At 31.4% G+C, this 21,326-nt stretch overlaps 1 protein-coding gene across 1 annotated transcript in view; it reads right to left on the bottom strand.

The window, feature by feature from the left end:
* The window catches only part of LOC150085258 (ubiquitin-like modifier-activating enzyme 6), a 242,598-nt gene that overhangs the window by 59,687 nt on the left and 161,585 nt on the right, over window positions 1-21,326 (bottom strand). The window contains exons 13-16 of the mRNA XM_090374502.1: window positions 8,165-8,225; window positions 6,178-6,318; window positions 3,222-3,289; window positions 835-913 (exon numbers count right to left, since the gene is read on the bottom strand). Of these exons, the coding sequence (XP_090230628.1) occupies window positions 835-913; window positions 3,222-3,289; window positions 6,178-6,318; window positions 8,165-8,225 (349 nt within the window). The remainder of the gene's footprint in view (window positions 1-834; window positions 914-3,221; window positions 3,290-6,177; window positions 6,319-8,164; window positions 8,226-21,326) is intronic.

The raw sequence follows: 21,326 nt of genomic DNA, 5'->3' as shown, positions 1-21,326 counted from the left end.
GCAAATCTAAAAGAACAGAACCCAGTCGAGAAAATAGCCAGGGTTTACTTTACTTAATTGGGACAACATGTCGTTTAATCGGGGCAGGAGACCCCAGCACTGGAGACTACCCTACGATTTTCTCCAACCGTATCCCGTGGTTCAGTCGGATTTCTGGAGGTCACAACCAAAAACCAATTAGCAGTCACCTGTTTATTGGGCTTTTCTGTTAGTGCAATCTATTATAAATGGATAGTAGACTCGATCTTATTGAATTTGCGATAATACCGACAGTTGGAATTCTGTGGGTTATTATGGTGAAATGTGTTTAAACTTGCATGAAATCATCAATCATATAAAAAATTAATTTTCAGAATCTTCTCTTCATTCCTATTTTTAATGCTTCATAACTTGTTATGAAGCATTAAAAATAGGAATTCCATTCACCATTGGAGGTAAATTGCTGCTATGGATAAAGGGATGGTTGAGGAGGAGAAGACAGAGAGTGGTAATCAATGGACACTGCTCATTGTGGACTAATGTTATTAGTGGAGTCCATCAGGGTTCAGTGTTGGGTCCATTATTGTTTTCTGTATTTATAAATGATATTGATGGTATATCAAGCTTAATGTCCAGGTCTGCAGACGATACAAAGGTTGGCAGGGTTGTTAAGGACACTAATGACAGTATTTTCTAGATCCTGCTGCAACAGGATCTAGAAAAGTTGAGCAGATGGGCTGAGAGGTGGCAAATGAAGGTGGTCATATTTTGATAACAGATGAGTGCATAAACTAACAAATATAATTTAAAAGCTTTATTTCTTAAAACATATAAAAGCATTTAAATTTTACTTACAATGAACACATTAGAACGAATCATGTTGGTGTAAATGCTGTCACCACAACATATACGAAGGGAATCATAGCGGTCACTCCTGTAAAGGTAATAAAATTGAATATATTAAAATATAATATTTTAATATTGGTTACTGTTTGTATTGGTTATATAAATTAAATTATTATGCACAATGTAAGAGAATACAAAATTGAAGGCTTGTCAGCTGGTATATTATATTTCTTTGAAGATTTCACTGATAGCATACTAACTGACTAAATACCTTTATTGGCTCTATCATGATTGATGAATATACTGCAAACTTCTTTTTTTATTTTGGTATTAAAATCTGAATACCAAACTGAAATAAGTGATATAATAACATCCCCTTATGTGAGCTTTTAATCAAGAGTACAAAAAAATATGTGCTGCAGGCAGAAAAATCCTATATGTAAGAACAAAGTAATACGGTCTCAATGGATATATGTTTAGGGAACATTATAACAAGATTTGCATAGAAAGGTAATGTTTGTTTGTTTTTTTTTCCCAATCATATTTAATCTGGTATATTCTTAACATCTGTATGTAAAAGTGCAGTTAATTCTAAGTATCCAAGAGCAGATTTTCAAAAGGCAATGACATCGATTACTGGCACAATATTACCATACGTTTTTGGTGTTATAAATAAAAACAGGGTTTCTATTCATTTGCTATACAGGGTAATTCAGAATTCTGCTATAAAATTTCAGGAGCATGTTGGGAATCAAGATAGTAAAATATAGCTTATACACAAATTATTTTAATAATATATAATATTACCAATTAATTACAAATAAACTAAATTTTCTGTCCTTCACCTCAAACTATGTAAATGTACTTGATGACTGTTTTGACAATTATTGGTGATTTTCTTTGTTGCATTAATCAACTTGTACACTGTAAATAGTAATCAACTGGAGAAGATTTATAATGAGAAAAAAAACTGAAAAAAGAAATACCAGAAAACAGCTGCAATGTTTCAGAGACAATGAAAGTGGCATTCAGTCAACCAGAATTTTAAATTTCTGGGTAAACTTATCTAAAAGTACAGACCTATAACAGTTAATCAATTAATGATGCAACGCAGCTGTTCAAAAGAAAATATAATGGGTTTTTTTTTAGTGTGGTTATGAATAGGCATCTTTTTTATGCAGAATAAATTAATACATAAGACAGGGCTAAAGCTCTAACAGGAAATGGATAATATGGAAGAAAATAGTAAACAGAAGTCTGATAGTCCAGAAGGACCGATTTGTACCACAGTGAAGTGTACACCCAATGCATATAATAGATTTGGATGATGATGATGACAGCATTCTCCATATGATACCTGATAGTAATAATACCCAATGAAATGTTAAAATTAAAGTTGTTGGTAAGTAGGTTCTTCTACTTATTCAGTTCTATTTAAAAATGTATTTTCAATGTGGAGTGAGCAAGAATTACAGATTAAAAGACAAGATTAAAAGAATTACTTTTATCTTGCATTATAAATTATAAAGACTATATAGCTAAAAAGAAAGGTGCTTAACGTTCACTAAACCTGTTGTTGGTCATTCACTTGGATATCAAAAGTTTGAATTCAGTGAAAAACCATTTTCTAAGGATTTTTTTTTTTTTTTTTTGTTGTTGGCACACTTTATAAAAAATTCAAGAAATCACTATTACATATATGGTGAAAATGATTCTCCAAGTTGACAGTATGGCTTATGTGATTCCATTCAATTACCAAGATCTGGAAAGAAACCCAATAACAATGCATTGTGATAATGTAAAACTGTATAACTGCATAGCTGACAGAAAAATTTCTGGTTTCAAGTGGACAATCGTGTCTCATTCTTCTTATAGTTCATTATCACTGGATTTTTATTTTTATTTTTTATCTGGGAGTCTGAAGAGGAATTTTCATGGAAAATAATTTGAATACACCAAATTGGTTAAATGTGCAATGAAAAGCATTCTTCATTTTCCAATGATAGATTTATGAGTTGGAAAGAATGCAGAAACTTGTCTTGTTAATAGTGATGACAGCAAAAGTAATGTATACATGTGACCAAGCCTTTGAGTGGTAAATCCTTAAAGTTTCATATTTCAATCTATTATACATTTATTTTATAATCTGACAAACATGGTATTTTGAACAAACCTACTATTTCAAGTATTATAATGGTAAATATTGATGATTATCTAATTTCCCAATGCATTGTTGTTATTAAAACTGATTTTTTCAAAAGCAGTTTTAATAACAACAATGCATTGGGAAATTAGATAAATAATGAGAAATTAAATAACAGTTGTTAGGATCATTTCTCATCCGTTAATAGAGATGCTTTAAAAACATTACAATCCAAATATTATTAAGGCTTTACTTAAGCAATAACTTCTCATCTGTCATATCCTTAATCCCTGCAGTCACTTCTCTGGCATCCAAGTATAGCTGGAAAAAAGAAGAATATTTAAGGGTCAGCTTTAATTTGTATTAAAAAATTATAATTTTTTTTTTTTTAAAAAATCAAGGTTAATAAGATTGATTACCCTACTGTTCTCCAAACTGTGATTCATGTATCCTCACTAGTGTGTAGTGTTTCAAGAGACTCAAAAGAAAATGTAAATGAAAGCAAAGAAAAAATAAGGGATATATGTTGAGTGAAAGACATGACATGAGAATTAACAAAAATGAATATGCTGTCTTCAGAGAGAGATGGGAAACAAACCAGAATCCAAATCTTAAACTAATAAGTTATATAAAATAGTTTTTTGAATTAAAGATACTTGAAAACTTAAAGATTAATATGTATAATATCTCAAATAAAACTTCGGATGAGCTGTTATCTTCATGTGCAATTATTCATACAAGCTGATACTACTTATTCTTTACACCACAACAAAATCTGTTGCTTTTGTGGTGGCTAATTTTAAAATGGTGTAAAAATGTAAGCAATTAGTACCATAAGTTTAATCTTAATTTAGACTTATTTAGTCTAAATAAGTTTAATCTTTAAACTTATTCTTACTATCTGCAAGTAATTCATATTACTACCTAATGTGTTTGCATGCATGATCAGTGAAATGGATATTAAGAATTTGCAAACATTTTCAAGACAAATATTGTTTTTTTTCAGCAGGAGAATTGTGGAAAATACATTTTTAATAAGGATAGGGAGATTTGTTGGATAAACCACAAAAAACGCAACTCACTGTTAACTGTTGTGGTGGCATACAATAAAAGTTACAAGGAAGTTGTAAAACTCTTTGACTGCAGTGAATGAACAGAGTATAAATGGAAATTTTATTAAATCAATTTTGGAACCACTGAATTATATCATCAATGTCATGGAACTACATTCAAGCAATGTACAACATTCCCAGACATTTTTTCCAAATTAACATTAACTAATTAATGCATGTCATGCTGCAGTGGGTAATTATACATGTCATCACAATGCACTCATATCACTCAATAAATTCAAAGTAACCTGATCTTCTTTCACAAACAATCTCTTAAAAAATACAGCAACATATTTTAAATAACCTTTTTTTAACAATAAATCCAACTGCAATGCACAACAAAGAATAAACTATAACTAGTAACAAATGGTGAACTAAATTCCATCTGAGTCATTAAAGCTATTTACAAGAAAACAAACAAGTGTTGAAATTAAGCTATTAAAAGTCAAATATTTATCAACATATCATATATAAATATTTAACTGTGATATATGATGTTCAGGGAACAAAGTAATACAAAAAACTTTTGTTTCTTGTTGGCACTTAATGTAACATGGCAAATGAGTAAGTGAGTGATATCACTCTTCTCACCATGTGATATATTAATGTCACATTGGCACAAAATTAAAATTTTCTCTCTTTTATGACATCAAAATACAGGGGAAAATACTCATATATACAACCTACATTTCTGAAAATACTTGCTTTTCTCACCTAACATTATTGTTCATATTTGAAATAACCATAACCTTTTCACATTAAATCTTGGCTATTACGGGTCAGCTTTAAGGGTATGCATTACATAGCAAAGGACATTTCTGAATGAAAAATAAATAGCGCTATCTCCATGTATTAAAACGACATTTTTTTTATTCCCAGGTAAATGACTAAATACTCAACTAGAAAATCATATGCCATTACTGTTCTGAAACATGCAGTCACCTAACATTGACTTTTAAGTGTATATTATTAAAGTTGATAGATCTGTAATAAAAAAATAAAAAAATATCCATACAAGTGTGTATTTGAAAAATAATATAAACTTTTCCAAAAAATTGGAATAACTCTAAACTAATTGGAAAACCAGAAGAAACAGTCAACTATCTGAAAACATGTACAAGTAACAGAGATGATAAGAAGTACTGTTGAATGTAATACAAGGTATGCCAGGAACAAGTATTTGCAATAACACAAATTATGGAAAAGTCATGGAAGCATACAAAGAATCCATACTTAGGATTTGCTGATCTTGGAAAAGCATGTGAGAAAAAATTGTGCCAATCTTTTAAGGGAAATAAAAAGTCTGTATAAAACTAAAACTGCAGAAAGGATTGAGAAATATTGGTAAGGTGAGCTCTCTCACTCCAAGTGAGACAGAGTTACACCTTACCAATATTTCTCTATAATTTTCATAGACTTTTTAATAAAACAATGTAAATTTCTAATAAATTACAGGGTGGGAGATGTAGAACTGGATCATTATTACACAGATATTTTGCTGTTAAATACTAGCTAGCAAAATCTTCAAGAATCTCTGAATAAAATAAGATATAGTCTATACAGACAATTTTTCATGAAAATCATTACACAAAAACAAAAGTTATGAAAGAGAAGGAATATTTATAGTGGACACCAAATAACCAAACATTGGAACAAATTAGTAATTTCTTGTATCTGGGAACAATTTTTTTAATGGAAATAAATAACAAAATAAGTTAAAGTGGAAAGTGCAGGAAACCAGCCAAGCAAATTCATTTGGAGAAAAATGAAACAGAAAGGGCTAAAGATCTCACAGGAAATAGGATAACTTGAAGGAATATAATGAACAGAAGGCTGATATTCCAGAAGAACTGATTTTTATTATTAATATGTATACTTAAATGGCTATTCTATTGATTTTGATGATGAGCATCATCATCATAATTTAAAGCTTTTGGGATGAACATTAGAAGAACTATCACTTTAAGAAAATGGCAAGTTTTATGAATTAGGCCAAATATTTAAGTGAACTATCAATTCATTTAGTGATGAATTTATGGATAAACTTATTCTGACTGGTTAGGTGTTTTTTTTTTTTTTTTCAGTTCTTATGCTTACCCACTGTTTAAGAGGAGTGAATTTACCAGTGACAGCTTTTATTGCTTCTTGAGCAGCAACACCACCCAAAAAACCTACAAGGGGATACAACTGCCCTTGTGCAGTGTAGGATAATAGTGTAATGAGTTCCACATCAAGAGCCTGAAAAAAAAAATAAAAATAAACAAATAAAAAATGAAAGAAAGAAAATAAAATAACAATAATAATCTTAAAGTATAGATAGCGATTGAAGTCTTCAAAACTGAAATTTTTTGACAATTTATAAAGGAAATGCCATAACACCACATGGAAATCAAGTTTAACAAATCAGTTTACTAAAACAAGCAGAAGCCATTCAGCTGAAGAAAATCAATTATAATTCTACAGAAATTACTTTGAAATCTTAAGATTAAAATTTAATTTTAATTTCTCTCGAATATCACTATGATAAATGCGATGAACTGTATTTCATTCCTCTTTTTCCTCGGTTGGACTATTATTTTAAATCTCCTGATCCTAATCCTTTATCTAAACCATGGTTTTCCAGAAATGCACTAACACTATTCGCAATAAGAATAAACCATATCACAACTAGCATGTATCCAAATTTCCAACTTTATTTTTTAGGAGACAGTTTTAAAGAAGTTATTTATAAACCCAAACTGGATTCTGAAAAGTCTAAGAGCAGGAAACTTGTCTGAAAAACTTTCCTCTGGTCCAAAGAGCAATCAAGCCTTCTTTATCAATTTTACTTTCCCATTATCTCTTATACTGATAACCTTGTTATATCTCCTGCAGGGCTGGCCACAAGCATGTTAACCGGTTCTGTTGAACAGAGCCCCACACTTAAATGGTCTAAATAATAATACCATCTGTGTCTTTTCTGCATTTCTATCAATGAGTGTACTGCCGTCTTAATGTCAAGTTACAAAAACACTAAAAGAAACACATTACAAAAACACCCCATATAAGTTTTGTACAGAACCCCAGGGCCTGCAAGTAATTCTTGAACAGGGTCCCACAAATTTTGGGGCTGGCCCTGATCTCCTGCTATGCTGATTGAGAACACATTCCATTCATTGCCTTTCATGGTTTTCTGACAGAAAGATATTAGAAGGGCCTAAACAATTTAATGCCTTGAAGTCTCCAGGTTCAGATAGCATTTCTTCATTTGTTCCTAGAACCTGTACTCCAGTGTTAACTCCAGTTTTGTATTACTTATATACTCTCTTTATCCACTGGTGTTGTTCATTTTGCATGGAAATTTGCTCATATCCCACCAATTCTTAAAATGGGTAACAAATCTCTCCCACAAACAACCAGTTCTTACACTATTTTGCAACTTTCAGTCTGGCTGATTTCTAATAGGGATTCCATTCTACTGGTGATATCTTGGCCTATATTCCTCCTTCATGGACAAATTACATGGAAAAGTTTGGAGAAATCAAGGAGTTCTCTTGACATTTATAAGGCTTCTGATCATGTTTGGTATAAAGGCTTAATCTGCCTTCCAATTTTTGCAACTAGGCAGCTATTTTTTCTCTATTTGTTCATTGGGTGTGATGGTGGATGGCTTTGTTTCCTAACTTCAATTAATGCTAGAATTTCCCCAACATCATGTTCTTTCATCCACTCTTTTCACAATGCTTCAGTTTTTATGCTAATATTTTATTTCTTCAATTAAAAAGCATCCCTTTATTTGCTGGTGGATCATATTCTAGTTCTTGATTTGTCTTCAACTGAGTCAGTATTAAATAGGATCCTTTCCCATTCAAAAAGGTTCTTTTAAAGGGATCTTCTTTAGCAAAGTATGACTGGAAGTTAGATCTTAAAGTATCTAAAGTCATTCATGGCCTCAGACAGATGGAAAAATACGTTTTCCAATGATAAATTACTTCAGTTTATTTTAAAAAGAAAAAACATGATAATTAACATGACAAAAAAATACAATAAAATAACACTAAAACATGGAGGAGGACAGAAGACTTTTGGCACACTGTATTCTTACCTGATAATTCACTGCCATGTGTTTAACCATCTCAAGAAGAATATTTGCATCTTCTTCATTCCTATGATAAAATAAAAATTTCATGATTACATCAGGTTAAATAAATGGCAAATGCAAAAAGTCAATTCATTTTATCACTGAAAAATGCAACCCATAAGAGATGACTAACCAAAACAGAATGCTCACATTCTTGATATTTTCTTGCTTGATAATATCAATTCAATTTTCTATAACTAGAACCAACCTGTAATAATGAAAACAAATACACATAGATGTATTTATTTTAAAATGGAATTTACTTGATGCAGTCAGCCCTAGAGTCATTTGTATTCTGATGTCCAAATTACTATAAAATATTAAGAGCATTACAATTTCTTTATAATATCTAACATATAAATTCAATAAATGATTTTTATGAGCAAAAGTGGATTTAAATAAAAGTAAGAAAGAAAACAAAGAGTACAATACCACCATGAGGAACCTTATTGGGCTTACTTTTTGTAGTTGTACTAGACCCATATCAGTCAGATATTCTGATGCCATTAAAATTTTTGCACAAAATAAATATGTTACAAACAAATTGTTGTTGTTGTTGTTTGGTTTTTAGGAGCATTAGCAACTAAAGCCATATTGCTCCAGGGATATGCGGTGGCCATTCCCTAACCTTTCCGCATCCTCCGTATTTGGTGGTCACCGGTCTAATCAAGAAGCGTGTGCAACGCACTGCCGCTCCTGCCCACCTGGCTATGGAGGCGCCTAAAAACAAATAAAAAATACGCAAAGAACTTGGGCTCCTGTTTAGCTGAATCTTTCAAATATCTATAAAATTTCTAGTTTAACAATTAACCCCTTGCAGTGCGATGTTGTGACAACTGCTGCATTGTAAAAATCCACTTCCAATTTGATGTCAGAGCCAGTGAAACAGTTGGTGTTTCTGATTATGGCATTTGTTTTTCCCCTGTGCTGGCATGATTATTGTACTGCATCTATTTATATTTCATATAAACAATCTGAAAAGCTAAATCAATGTTCACGGATGTTTATATTCAGTTATTAACAGCAGGCAGCACTGTTTTTTTTAGTAGTTCTCTTTCAGTTGAATATCTTGGCATCACGAGTGTCAGCATTTACAGTTATGAAATTTGTTTTCCAAGTGTACTGGCTCAAGTACTGTATTGCCATCTATTTATACTTCATAAAAACTATCTGAAAAACTAATTTGATGTTTATTGTTAATGGAAGGTGGCTTCTTTTTTTCTTAGTCCAATGTTCCAAATGGTGTTGCTGTTGACATTTTCAATTATGAAATTTGTTTTTCCACTATTCTCGGAGAATTACTGCACTGCCATTCATTTACTTCAAAGAAATAAAATAAAATAAACAAAATTAAAAAAATTACGTCAATGTTTATTGATGTTTATATTCAATTGCTAATGGAAGAAGTGTTGTTTGTTTTCATTGCAGAAGTCACAGAGTAACTTATACTTTGTGTTAGGGTAAAGTATTTAGACACGCCATCAAGATCTAATAAAGGCCATTCTGATGACAAGACTGAGAAATATTAGAAATCGATGAAGGAATTGTAGTGTGTGTGTGTGTGTGTGTGTGTGTGGAGAGTTGGGGAAATTTAGTGAAATTTAGTTGGGTTCATTTAGTGAACCAAGTTTTGGTTCACTAAATGAACTAAAGGTGTTAATTCAACATGGGACCAAATGAAAAAAACTGATATAAAGAAATATTAGTCTGAAGAACAGACAGAAAGAATTAAAAAGAAAAAAAAAAAAATTTTTTTTTTTTTTTTATTATCTGGATGGAAATTTTCATGAATATTTTCTTCCAGGAAGAAATATTGCATTAAAGCTTTTAAAATGTTTTGCCATGCCGTTTTTATACGTTATAGCTCATGTAAATCCAAAAATAAATAATTTTTGAATATTACATTTTAAGTAGTCATTTTTTTACTGTTAGAGTTGGATTGCATGGGAAATACAGTAAAAATAATGATGGACTGCAAAGTCCATAATTATTTAATGCTGGCCAAATTAAGCACATGATACAAAAATACTTTGTCTACTAGAATGTAGACTCTCCTCTTTTAAGCATCCCAAATTACAAAACTTGGTCAGCAGAGTTAGCAGGGATCTGGAATCCATAAAAATATTTAAGTCTATTTGGTATTTTTAAGACACTGACTAAACTGACAAATCTCTTTATTAATGTAAATATAAAATCAAATACTGTACAATAATGTATAATTAAAACTGAATGGATATATAAAAAGAAACAAAGATAAAAATAACAAAATCTTGTCAGATGAAACCCAATGTGCAACCTGTTTTATGTATCATGACTTTAGTATAGTATTTTTATCTTTAATTCTTTAGCTAGATTTAATGCAGATTATTATGCAGCATTTGATTTTATATTTTTATATTAGTATAATATTTAAATCTGTCTAATCAGAGTCGTAAAGGATTATTAATCTCAGTACAAAATTTCAAGGCTTTTTCATTCACGATGATGAAAGTCGTGTCAAACTTACATTCCTATGCTATTAAATATTTACTAATATATTTAATAAATTATTACTAATCTCAATTTGGATAATAAACTTTTTAGGGTTACAAGTGAAATTTATGAAATATCACAAATATTTCTTTTTCAGAAATGGAAACCAACATGTTTCATTGCAAGTTTGTCAAGAAATGTATATACAGGCAACCCTCTTATAACACAGTAGTTAGGTTCCTAAAAAATCTCGTGTAGTGAGAAACTGTGGTTACTTTCCAAAAGATAACAAAAATACATAACTTTTTTTTTATACCTATTGGAACCTTAATTTTTATTAAAAATAGTAATAACTGAACAAATGTTTTACAAACAGTGATATATATATAGCAGTAATATACAACTGTTAAGAAGCAAAACAGGCAGAAAAAGAAAAACAACAAAAGTTATCATATGTCTAATACTCCAAAACGCAAAGTGTAGCAGTAAAGGAAGCAAAAGGATATAAACAATGTGTGGTTTGTAAAATAAATAGTGTCTGTGAAAATGGAAGTGAAAAGTACACACGGTGTCTGAACTAAGAGAAGCTTAAGGAATAGTTGAAAGTGGAAGTGAAGTAGTAGTTAAACAGGTGAAAGAATTTGAAAAACCTAGTATAAAAATGAACTGGGACTGAAGAAGGAAAAAAAAAAAAAAAAAAAACCAAATAAATAAATAACACTATATTCAGATATGGGAGGGCAATTTTAGCAAGAGGTCAAATCAGGGGATGGCAAATATGCAAAATCAGAATATAGTAGATGAAAAAATGATACATAGTCAGGAAATTCATCAGGGGACTACTCCTGACCATGTATCATGCACTGCGTTTCCAAACTTGTCTGTAGTATTAGAAAAGGGGGGGGGAGTAAATATGTGGCCTTTATCGTAATACTAGTATACAAGGTAGTCCCCACCACAGTGTAAAAATAAAATTAAAAATGTAAATTAAAATAAATACAAATTTACAAAAAGTGTAATGTGAAATATAATACAAATGTGAAGTGCAGAAGGGGTGAAAGGTTATTAATTAACATGGTAGAAAATTAAAATTCAGATATAAAGCAGAGAAATTTGAACGAAAAAGTGTGGACAAGCAAATGGTATTGGGAATGGTAAAAGATGGTCAAAAGAAGGCAAAAATAGCAATAGGATTGAGGATAGATGGAGTGTTCATATCACCCTTGTATTACACTAATAGTTCTACGATGGAAAAAAAAATAGAAGACAGTATAAAGATAAAATGTCATTAAAAATACTGAACTTACTGGGTGAGTAAGGCCCAACCTTAAAGAAAGGGTTCTGGTATAAGCAAGCATTAGTAAAAATGGGTGTTAATACCATAGGCTTGTAGAGAGGAAGGGAAATTGAAACCAAAACTAAAAGTGAGAGTTACATGGAGTCATTAAGTCAGGGGAGGAGAGACGTACACAGCCAGGATGCAAAAGGAGGAAACAATGACAAGTCACATTTAGAGAAACAGATAGGGATGACCTCTATCGTTGAAAAAAAAAAAAGAAAAGTGGGAAAGATGAACTTTTTAGTCCATCTTTCCCACTTTTTTTTTTTTTGAAAACATGAAACACCAGACAAAAGGCCGCAGAAATACTGATATGTGAAGGAACATGTGAAACAAAAAGCAGAACAAGAATAATTCTGAACTATAGGAGATAAAATTCTAGTAACATTTAAATGATCAGAGAACAGGGTTTATAGATCACGGCTCCAAACTTCCAAGATGACAAACCGTTGCTTGTTGTTTGTTTGTTATTTGGTTTTTAGGAGCATTAGCAACTAAGGCCATATTGCTCCGGGATATGCGGTGGTCATTCCCTGACCTTTCTGCATCCTGCGTATTTGGTAGTGACGGGCTCGAACCCCGGTCAATCAAGAAGCGTGTGCTACGCACTGCTGCTCCTTCCCACCTGGCTACGGAGGCGCCTACAAACCGTTGCATAAAGAGAAAAACTCAGTTTGGCACAACTGAGGTTGATTGAAGGTTTAGTGAATCCATTGAAGAGCATGACAAAAAATCTTAAACCTTAAACTTCTCTTAGTTCAGGCACCGTGTGTACTTTTCACAGACACTTTATTTTATAAACTACACATTATTTATATCCTTTTTGCTTCCTTTACTGCTGCACTGTGCGTTTTGGAGCATTAGACATATGATAACTTTTGTTATTTTCCTTTTTCTGCTTATTTTGCTTCTTATCAGTTGTATATTACTACTATTTATTTAAGTTTTAGCCTTCTGCGCAATGCTACTCTTAAACAACAGCTCCTCAATAGCCATTCTGCTAGATGGTTCTGACATTTACACATCTTGCCTTATTTAATTTTTCCTTTTTTGCATTATGAGTACAACAGATATAAATATGGTGAGTCAGCATGTGTCACCTCTAGTTTCACTAGAAAATGTGTTGCATTCTGTCCTACTCCTGAGGATGGTCTGTCAAATTTCAAACAGGAGAATCATACTTTTGGCACCGACTCATTCAATTCCATCTTTCTTAAACACGAAAATAATCTGCATATACTAAATCACATTCCTTCTTTCTCTAATCTAAGTTCAAAGATAAACGTTGTCTTACCTGTCCTGCCATGGATAACCCTGAAACCTCACATTGCTTTAACTCCACCCCTTTTTGTAAAACAAAAAACGTTATCTACTTCCTAACATGCAAAATTTGCAACATTAAATATGTAGGACAAACATCTAATTCTTTAAACATCAGAATAAATGGACACAGATCAAAAAGTAAAATCTTTCTTTAGGCAATAACAATGATACAGACTTTGAACTGCTCCATTTCCATCACCATAATTTTAGCAATGCTATGATTAAAATCTTAGCCATCATAGAAGATAACCACAAATATGAATACTACGAAAGTATCTTTATGTGTATTCACAAATCACTGTACCCACATGGTTTAAACAATAAATTCTTCAATAAAATTGTCTGCAGCAATAGATCCTTGAACACCAAGCACTGTATCTACAAATTATTTAACCTTAGTCATATATTAAAAAACAAAATTCACGGAGATGCTAGTGGTAGCAAGAAACAAAAACCATACAAAAATATCAAATTCAACTTCTCTAATATTCTAAGTTCATGGGACCATACTACACTTGATTTGCATAATATTTACCAATTCCTTTTTTAGCATTAAAAAGTCTGTTCTTAAAGCACTTGTCTCATCCAGCCACAAATTCGAGTTTACCAATACACAGCTTAAACACATAATAAAAGACATCAGTCTCTTTAGAAATGGAACTATTACTGCTCACTGCATTGAATATTGTAACATTATATTTCTCCATAAATGTTTGACAATATACCTTGGTCCTCTATTCTTAACAAACACAATAACCTACCACCTTTCAACAACCACTATAAATTTGATATACATCGCTGTTTCAATTATGACCCTCCATTAGGATTAAAAATCTGCAACTACAAACAACTTGCCATTAATTTAGGTAATATTTCACTTACTGATCTTCCATGCCATTGCAATAATCCAGTTTATGCTCTTTTTGTAGATCAAAATTATGGACATATCATAACTGGAAATTTAAACATCATAAATGACAATAATCTAAAAACAGCTATCTGTAAAGGGTTCAAATTCAGACCCATTAACTGAGTTAATCTTAATTACATCAACAAAAAGCTCTATCTAGACTTTACACATTTTTCCAACAAGTTGCTATAAATATACCATTCCACATGAAGCATTTCAAAACTGGATAACTATTATCTATCAAGACATCAAAAAAGCTACTGTCAAGTCCTACAAACTTGACAATAACTACCACACTCCATTCTGCAATCTGAAAAAACATATTTTAGAATTACAGGACAATTTTATTATCACCCCAGTTGACAAAGCATCCAACAACTTTTTTATCTTCTGCAAACAATTCTACTTTAACCAACTAAAATCTGAAATAGATAATAGCTCCACATATATACCATGCAGTTTCAATCCTGCTTCAACAATAAAAATACTTATAGCTTTACATAAAAAACTGCACACCAAAATACAAAACTCTACCCTTCCCTTCCTTTATGATAGCCAAATTCCACAAAACAACCGGTAGGTTTCAGATTCATAACCAGTTCCAAAAATAGTGGCTGCTACCTATCCTGCAAGCAATTCTTCAGACAGTTTCAGCAATCTTACTACTACCTGGATTATTAACAATAACCAATCTGTTTTAAACATTTTTAGATCTAATCTCTCTATAACTAGTATTGAAACATTTGATTTCACCAACCTGTTCACTTCCATCCCACTTAACCTACTGGGGTTTGTGCTAAAACAATTGTTCACCAAATACCATGAGAAACTTAATATCGACGAGAGTACTTGGGACAACCTCGTCAATCTTTACATACTCAATAACTTTATTTTCGATGGCAAGCTTGCATACAAACAAATAATTTGTATTTGTTTTTATTTTTTCCTAGCAATCCCAATCATAAATTTTTAGCTTTCCAGTATATTGATGACATCTTAGTTTTAAATTCTGACTTTGAACACTTAGCTGCAGATATTTACCCCTCTGAACTTAAACTCAATAAAGAAAATGTTGATAATTGCACAGCCAACTTCCTTGATCTGAAAATTACACTCTGCAATGATGCAGTTCCTCATCTTATTGACATTTATAACAAAAGAAACTATTTTAACTTTGAGGTCATTTACCTCACAAATTGGCAATCTAATATTTCCAATAAAATTCACAAAAATACTATTTGTATTCAAGATATCAGATTAGCCAACATATGAAGCAACCATATCCTTTTCAGAGAAGCAATAAGTTTTTTATAACAAGCTTTTAAATAATAATATACCTCCCTTTTTCTTTTTTATTAAATACTGTTTTAGTATAGTTTCTTCTACAATTAAAAATAAATTCTATTGTACAGTTGTATATTATTTGGTGGGATTTCCACTACTTAGTAATCACTGTTCATAACTTCCGTTTAAGATTCTTTCTTGAAATGAGATTACTGTTGCTTTACTCTCTAAGTTTTTCACACGTTTAGTTTGAATTTGTCCTTTCGACTTTTTGGAATCCTGTACATTTGGCTTTTTATTCCTGGACTGATTAAGTGTGTTTCTTCCCTGATTACAACCACTAAGTTTGGCACTTTGCTTCTCTGACACCGGTCTAAGATCTACTGTCTGTATGGTAGCCTTGCATCATTTAACCAGGCCTTTTATTTCGTGGAATAAATTTTATCAATGGATACGAAAATTCTTCTTCTTTAAGGTTTTTAATTCTGTTTCCATCTATAGTTTTTTCGCCTGCTGGATTTTTTGTCACGCTCTTCAATGGATTCACCAAACCTTCAATCAATCTCAGTTGTGCCAAACTGAGTTTTTCTCTTTATACAGCGGTTTGTCATCTTGGAAGTTTGGAGCCGTGATCTATACACCCTGTTCTCTGATCATCTAAATTTTACTAGAATTTTATCTCCTATAGTTTGGAATTATTCTTGTTCTACTTTCTGTTTTACATGTTCCTTCACATATTGGTATGTCTGTGGCCTTTTTGTCTGGCATTTCATGTTTTTCGGCCATCTTTCCCAATTTTTTTTTTTTTTTTTTTTTTGTTTCAATGATAGAGGTCATCCCTATCTGTTTCTCTAAATGTGACTTGTCATTGTTTCCCCCTTTTGCATCCTGGCTGTGTATGTCTCTCCTCAGCTCGACTTAATGACTCCAGGCAACTCCCAGTTTTAGTTTTGGTTTCGATTTCCCTTCCTCTCTACAAGCCTATGGTATTAACACCCATTTTTACTAACGCTTACGCATACCAGAACCCTTTCTTTAAGGTTGGGTCTTATACACCCAGTAAGTTCAGTATTTTTAATGACCTTTTCTACACCTTTTATCTTTATACTGTCTTCTATTTTTTTCCCATTCGTAGAACTATTAGTGTAATATGAGGGTGATAAGAACGCTCCTTCTATCCTCAATCCTATCGCTATTTTGACCTTCTTTTGACCATCTTTTTCTTCCCTTCCCCTCACCAAGAATTTTACCATTTGCTTGTCCACACTTTTTCTTTCAAATTTCTCTGCTTTATATCTGAATTTTAATTTTCTATCACGTTAATTTAATAATCTTTCACCCCTTCTGCACTTCACATTTGTATTATATTTCATATTACACTTTTGTAAATTTGTATTTATTTTAATTTACATTATTAACTTTATTTTTACACTACGTAGGGACTACCTTGTCTACTAGTATTACGATAAAGGCCACATATTTGCTTCCCCCCTTTTTCTAATACTACAGAAAAGTTTGGAAACGCAGTGCCTGATACATGGTCAGAGGTAGATCCCTCATGAATTTCCTGACTATGTGTCATTTTTTCATCTACTACATTCAGATTTTGCATATTTGCCATCTCCTGATTCAAATATAGTGTTATTTATTTATTCATTTATTGCTTCCTCAGTCCCAGTTCATTTTTCTACTAGGTTTTTCAAATTCTTTCACCTGTTTAATCACTACTTCAATTCCACTTTCGACTATCCCTTAAACTTCTCTTAGTTCAGGCACTATGTGTACTTTTCACTTCCATTTTCACAGACACTTTATCTATTTTACAAACCACACATTATTTATATATATATATATCTCAGGTAACGTATGTTCATTTAATTTTCTTCCTTTTCATTGTTGCTAAGCACAAATGAGAACATTTTCTCTGTTGCAGAATATCTTCACCTTTTGAACTTTCTTCTGCAGCGTCTAGATTTCGTGTATCTTATGAGCATAAGAGCAAGAGCAAAAGTCAGTATTCTAGGATTGTTTACTTTTGCTTGATAGATCTTTGTAAATTGCATGGTATGGAGCTAAGAATATTTGAAGCTCCCTTTTGAATTTTGTGCTCTTTTCAGTTGAGGAATCTGCATTCAAACAATAAGATTCTAATTGCTTGGCTAAGTTTACACCCATATGCTTTTTAGTATAAAATTTGGAACTTAAGAATTTTCATCTGCGCTATCATCCTCCAAATTGATTTGGTTTACCTCTGCTGCCATTTCCATTAAATTTGCTTTTCCAGCCTCTTTTTCTACCAGTAATTCTTGAACATCTTTAATAGTCATTTCATCAAAACCTTCCCCTCCGACCGACTTAGCAAGTTCTACTATTGCATAGATTCTGTTTTCTGCTGGTTCGACCATATTTTCCTGAATGCACTGACTCTGGCCACACACTTTTCCAACATGCACTTGTTGACGGTTTTACTTCTTTGAGTGATAAAGCTATGATTCCGATACAGTCCACAATTGAAAAATGTTTCCATGCCTCCATCACTTCTTTCCAAAACCCATTGTAATGATTTTCTGATGTAATGAGTTTTAAAGGTAGTTTTCCCTGCCTTGATCTAATGGCTGAATTAAAGAAGTTGGAGTAGGTGGCAGGAACACTACTTCAACATTCTGGATAACATAAATCTTTTGGATGGCCTGGTGCATTATCCAATAGTAATCAAACTTTGAAAATCTAGATTTTTCTGCTTTAAATAGTTTTCCACAGCTGTCACAAAACAATTTAGAAACCATTCTTTGAATAAATCAGCAGTTACCCAAATTATGCCTAAGTTCCTAAGGCATAATTTAGGGCTGTAATTTAATTCACAACAAAGAAATTATTCCAATATGGTTCTTAAGAACAGTTTAGTAATACATACCTGGAAAAATTTATAAATGATCAAATAAAAACCAAAATAACCTTACAAAAACCTTAAAAGTTACAAACTGCACACTTCGAAGTCACAATTTTTATGGTCTCAAACAAGCACAAGTTCAATAGCACAGAACCTAACATAGGGATTTCTGAACAAAATAAAATACAGGGATTTCCTAATAATTTTTTTTTTTTTTTGCATAAAAACTAGCGAGTCAACAGTGGGGATTCACAAAAAAAAAAAAAAAAAAAGAACGGAAAGGTTGAAAAATTATATCCAATGTAATAGCAGGGGTATTCTCTGCACAAAAGCTCAAAAATACTATGCTATGCGAGGTTTTCTGCAATTCTAGAGCGAAACCGTGTTATATAAGTACCTTGTTGTGCAAGGATTGCCACAATTTATCAATTGCGTTAGAGAAAAACTGTGTTATACTGGAGTTGCCTGTATTTTACCTTGGAACTGTCCATGCTTCATGACATGATGAAAGGTAACTGCTTCTGCATATACACAATGTAAAGTTCATTTGGATAAGAGGAAATGGTTACCACAATCATTATGTGATGATTTATTATAAAAATATATGTAGCTTTTCTGCATTCTTTATATAAATTAAATATTTTCCCTTAGAAGCAGGATCTGTTGACCAATTTAAAATGTTTAACACCTCAAAAAGTTTGAATAAACTAAACACAAAGAGAATTTTATGCTTAGTCACATGACATACCCAAGTGGGCATAAATTTAAATTGAAGAGATAATTGTAGACTAGATGCCCAAAAAATTTCTTTTAGTCAGAATGAATGAATATTGGAATAAACACCCACCTATTCATGTGGAAGTTAGAAGTTTATTTATTAAGCAGGGACTTAATAAATGCTTGAAAGAAATAGGTAAATGAAGTGAAGAAAGACGACATTGGTTGCTATATTTTATGTATCAAATCAACAATATAGCAAAGCCTCAATTTAAGACTTACTATAAAGGTTTTCACTGTATTTATTTTATTTATTTATTTTTTGACTGGTGCCACATAAACTTGCTTCCTTTCATCATTTTGCCAATACTAATACTAAAGATCAATTATGTAAATATGCAATCTTTATGTAAGGTCATCATGCAAAAAAGTTGTTCATCACAGTTAAAGAACAGAGACTTTTGCATTTTTGTTTTTTAAATTATGGTCCCTTTAGGGAACCATGATTTTTAAAAAATGCAAAATCATAATAAATAATCACAGATTTATAAAATTTATTTAAGTGTTGACATGGTTTTAATGTACTGTGCTTTAATTAACGTCAAAGAATATTTTGTACTGCTTTGGTTACAATTACTTCTGCTTAATTAGGAATTACTAAATTTTTAGAACTAACAAATTAGTTAACATATCTGGTGAATTACATTTCAGGCAGGTTTGATTTTTTTCCCCCCTTAATTGAATTTTTTTTTTTTTCTTTTTCTGTGATTAACAGAAGTGAAAAGTAAATATAATTATCTCCTCATCAACTAATTACAAAGATTATAACTTACAGAACAATTAATAAAACTATAGTTTTATGTTCTCTAAACTTATCTGTTCAGTTTTACAACTGTATAATATTTATTACTCTTCTCCCATATACTTTTAAGTCTCTTCTCTCTAATATAATATATATATATATGTGTGTGTGTATATATGTATATATATATATATATATTGAATGGAATAACAAGAAAGTGGAAATATAAAAGTTGGGAAAATGGGGAAGTAATCTAGTGCAGCCAAAGGTAGCAAATGCAAAACTTAAGCATAGAATGAACAAATCACAAGCATAAATAAAAATAAGAATAAAATTTAGTTACCAAAAAATAAATGAAAATGAAAATAAAATTTAGTTAACAAAACAGAAGTTACAAGAATTAAAAGTTTTTTTTTAGAAAATAGCTTATGAGCGGTTGACACTATGAAGATGAGAATTTAAAACAGGAATTGATAACTGAAATTTATAGAGACATAACAAATTAGCCTAATATTAGTTTAGGTGAAGAAATTTCAAAACAGTTAAAAGCAAGTAGCCTTAAGAGAGAGCAAAAAACTTGAGATAATACTTAGGTAAAGTTACAAACAACATCTTGTAGTAAAAATGAAATGTTGTGAACATAAAAACAGAAAAAATAAATGAAATTTAGAGTGACATATAGCATATTTAGTGACTCCAAATTTTATACCTGCAAACCAGATATGGATCACAAGCTGTAAAAGAAATGGAGAAAAACAGTATAAAATAGGAATATAGGGGAAAAAACATTCTGCTGTGAGTATTAAGATCATTGCATTTACTAGCCAGTTTAAATGCATTTCCTAGCCAGTTCTGTAAAGGATGAGAAAGGTAGGATAAGAAAATTTTTCCCACTTTTCCATAATTTTACAGAAATTAAAATAGTTAATACAATTTTGACTTCTGCAACACTGAAGTTCCAAGTTCACATGTATATGACAGCTCACATTAAACACCTTCATCACCACTATTCCATTAAGGAATTATCAGCAAAGATCCCATGCAATCTGAAGAGGGTTAAATAGATCCCAAAGGAGGCTGTCATCTTTTATTTAAAAGATGCTGCCATGTATTTATAAGATGACATCTTATCTTCTAAATAAATAGCAGATTGCATTTACAATGCATTTAAATCCTGTTGGCCATAAAATCGCAAGAGGATGAGAAAATCCTACTTTATTAAAAATGCTACCTATTTTGAAAATAACACTGGCTATTTTACAGTTTTAAAGTTCTATGACTGTACTTTATTATTATTATTTTTTTTTTTTTTTTTTTGCAAGTTCTTAGGCATAACCTGAATTTTATTTTCACAATAATATAACAGGTTTTGTACAGAGGCAATCAAAG

This window comes from Mastigoproctus giganteus, chromosome 5, assembly GCF_048544385.1.
Source record: "Mastigoproctus giganteus isolate SK-2022 chromosome 5, ASM4854438v1, whole genome shotgun sequence".
Lineage (NCBI taxonomy): Eukaryota > Metazoa > Arthropoda > Arachnida > Uropygi > Thelyphonidae > Mastigoproctus > Mastigoproctus giganteus.
Note: the sequence above shows the minus strand (reverse complement) of the source record. Positions and strands in the feature narration are given on the sequence as shown.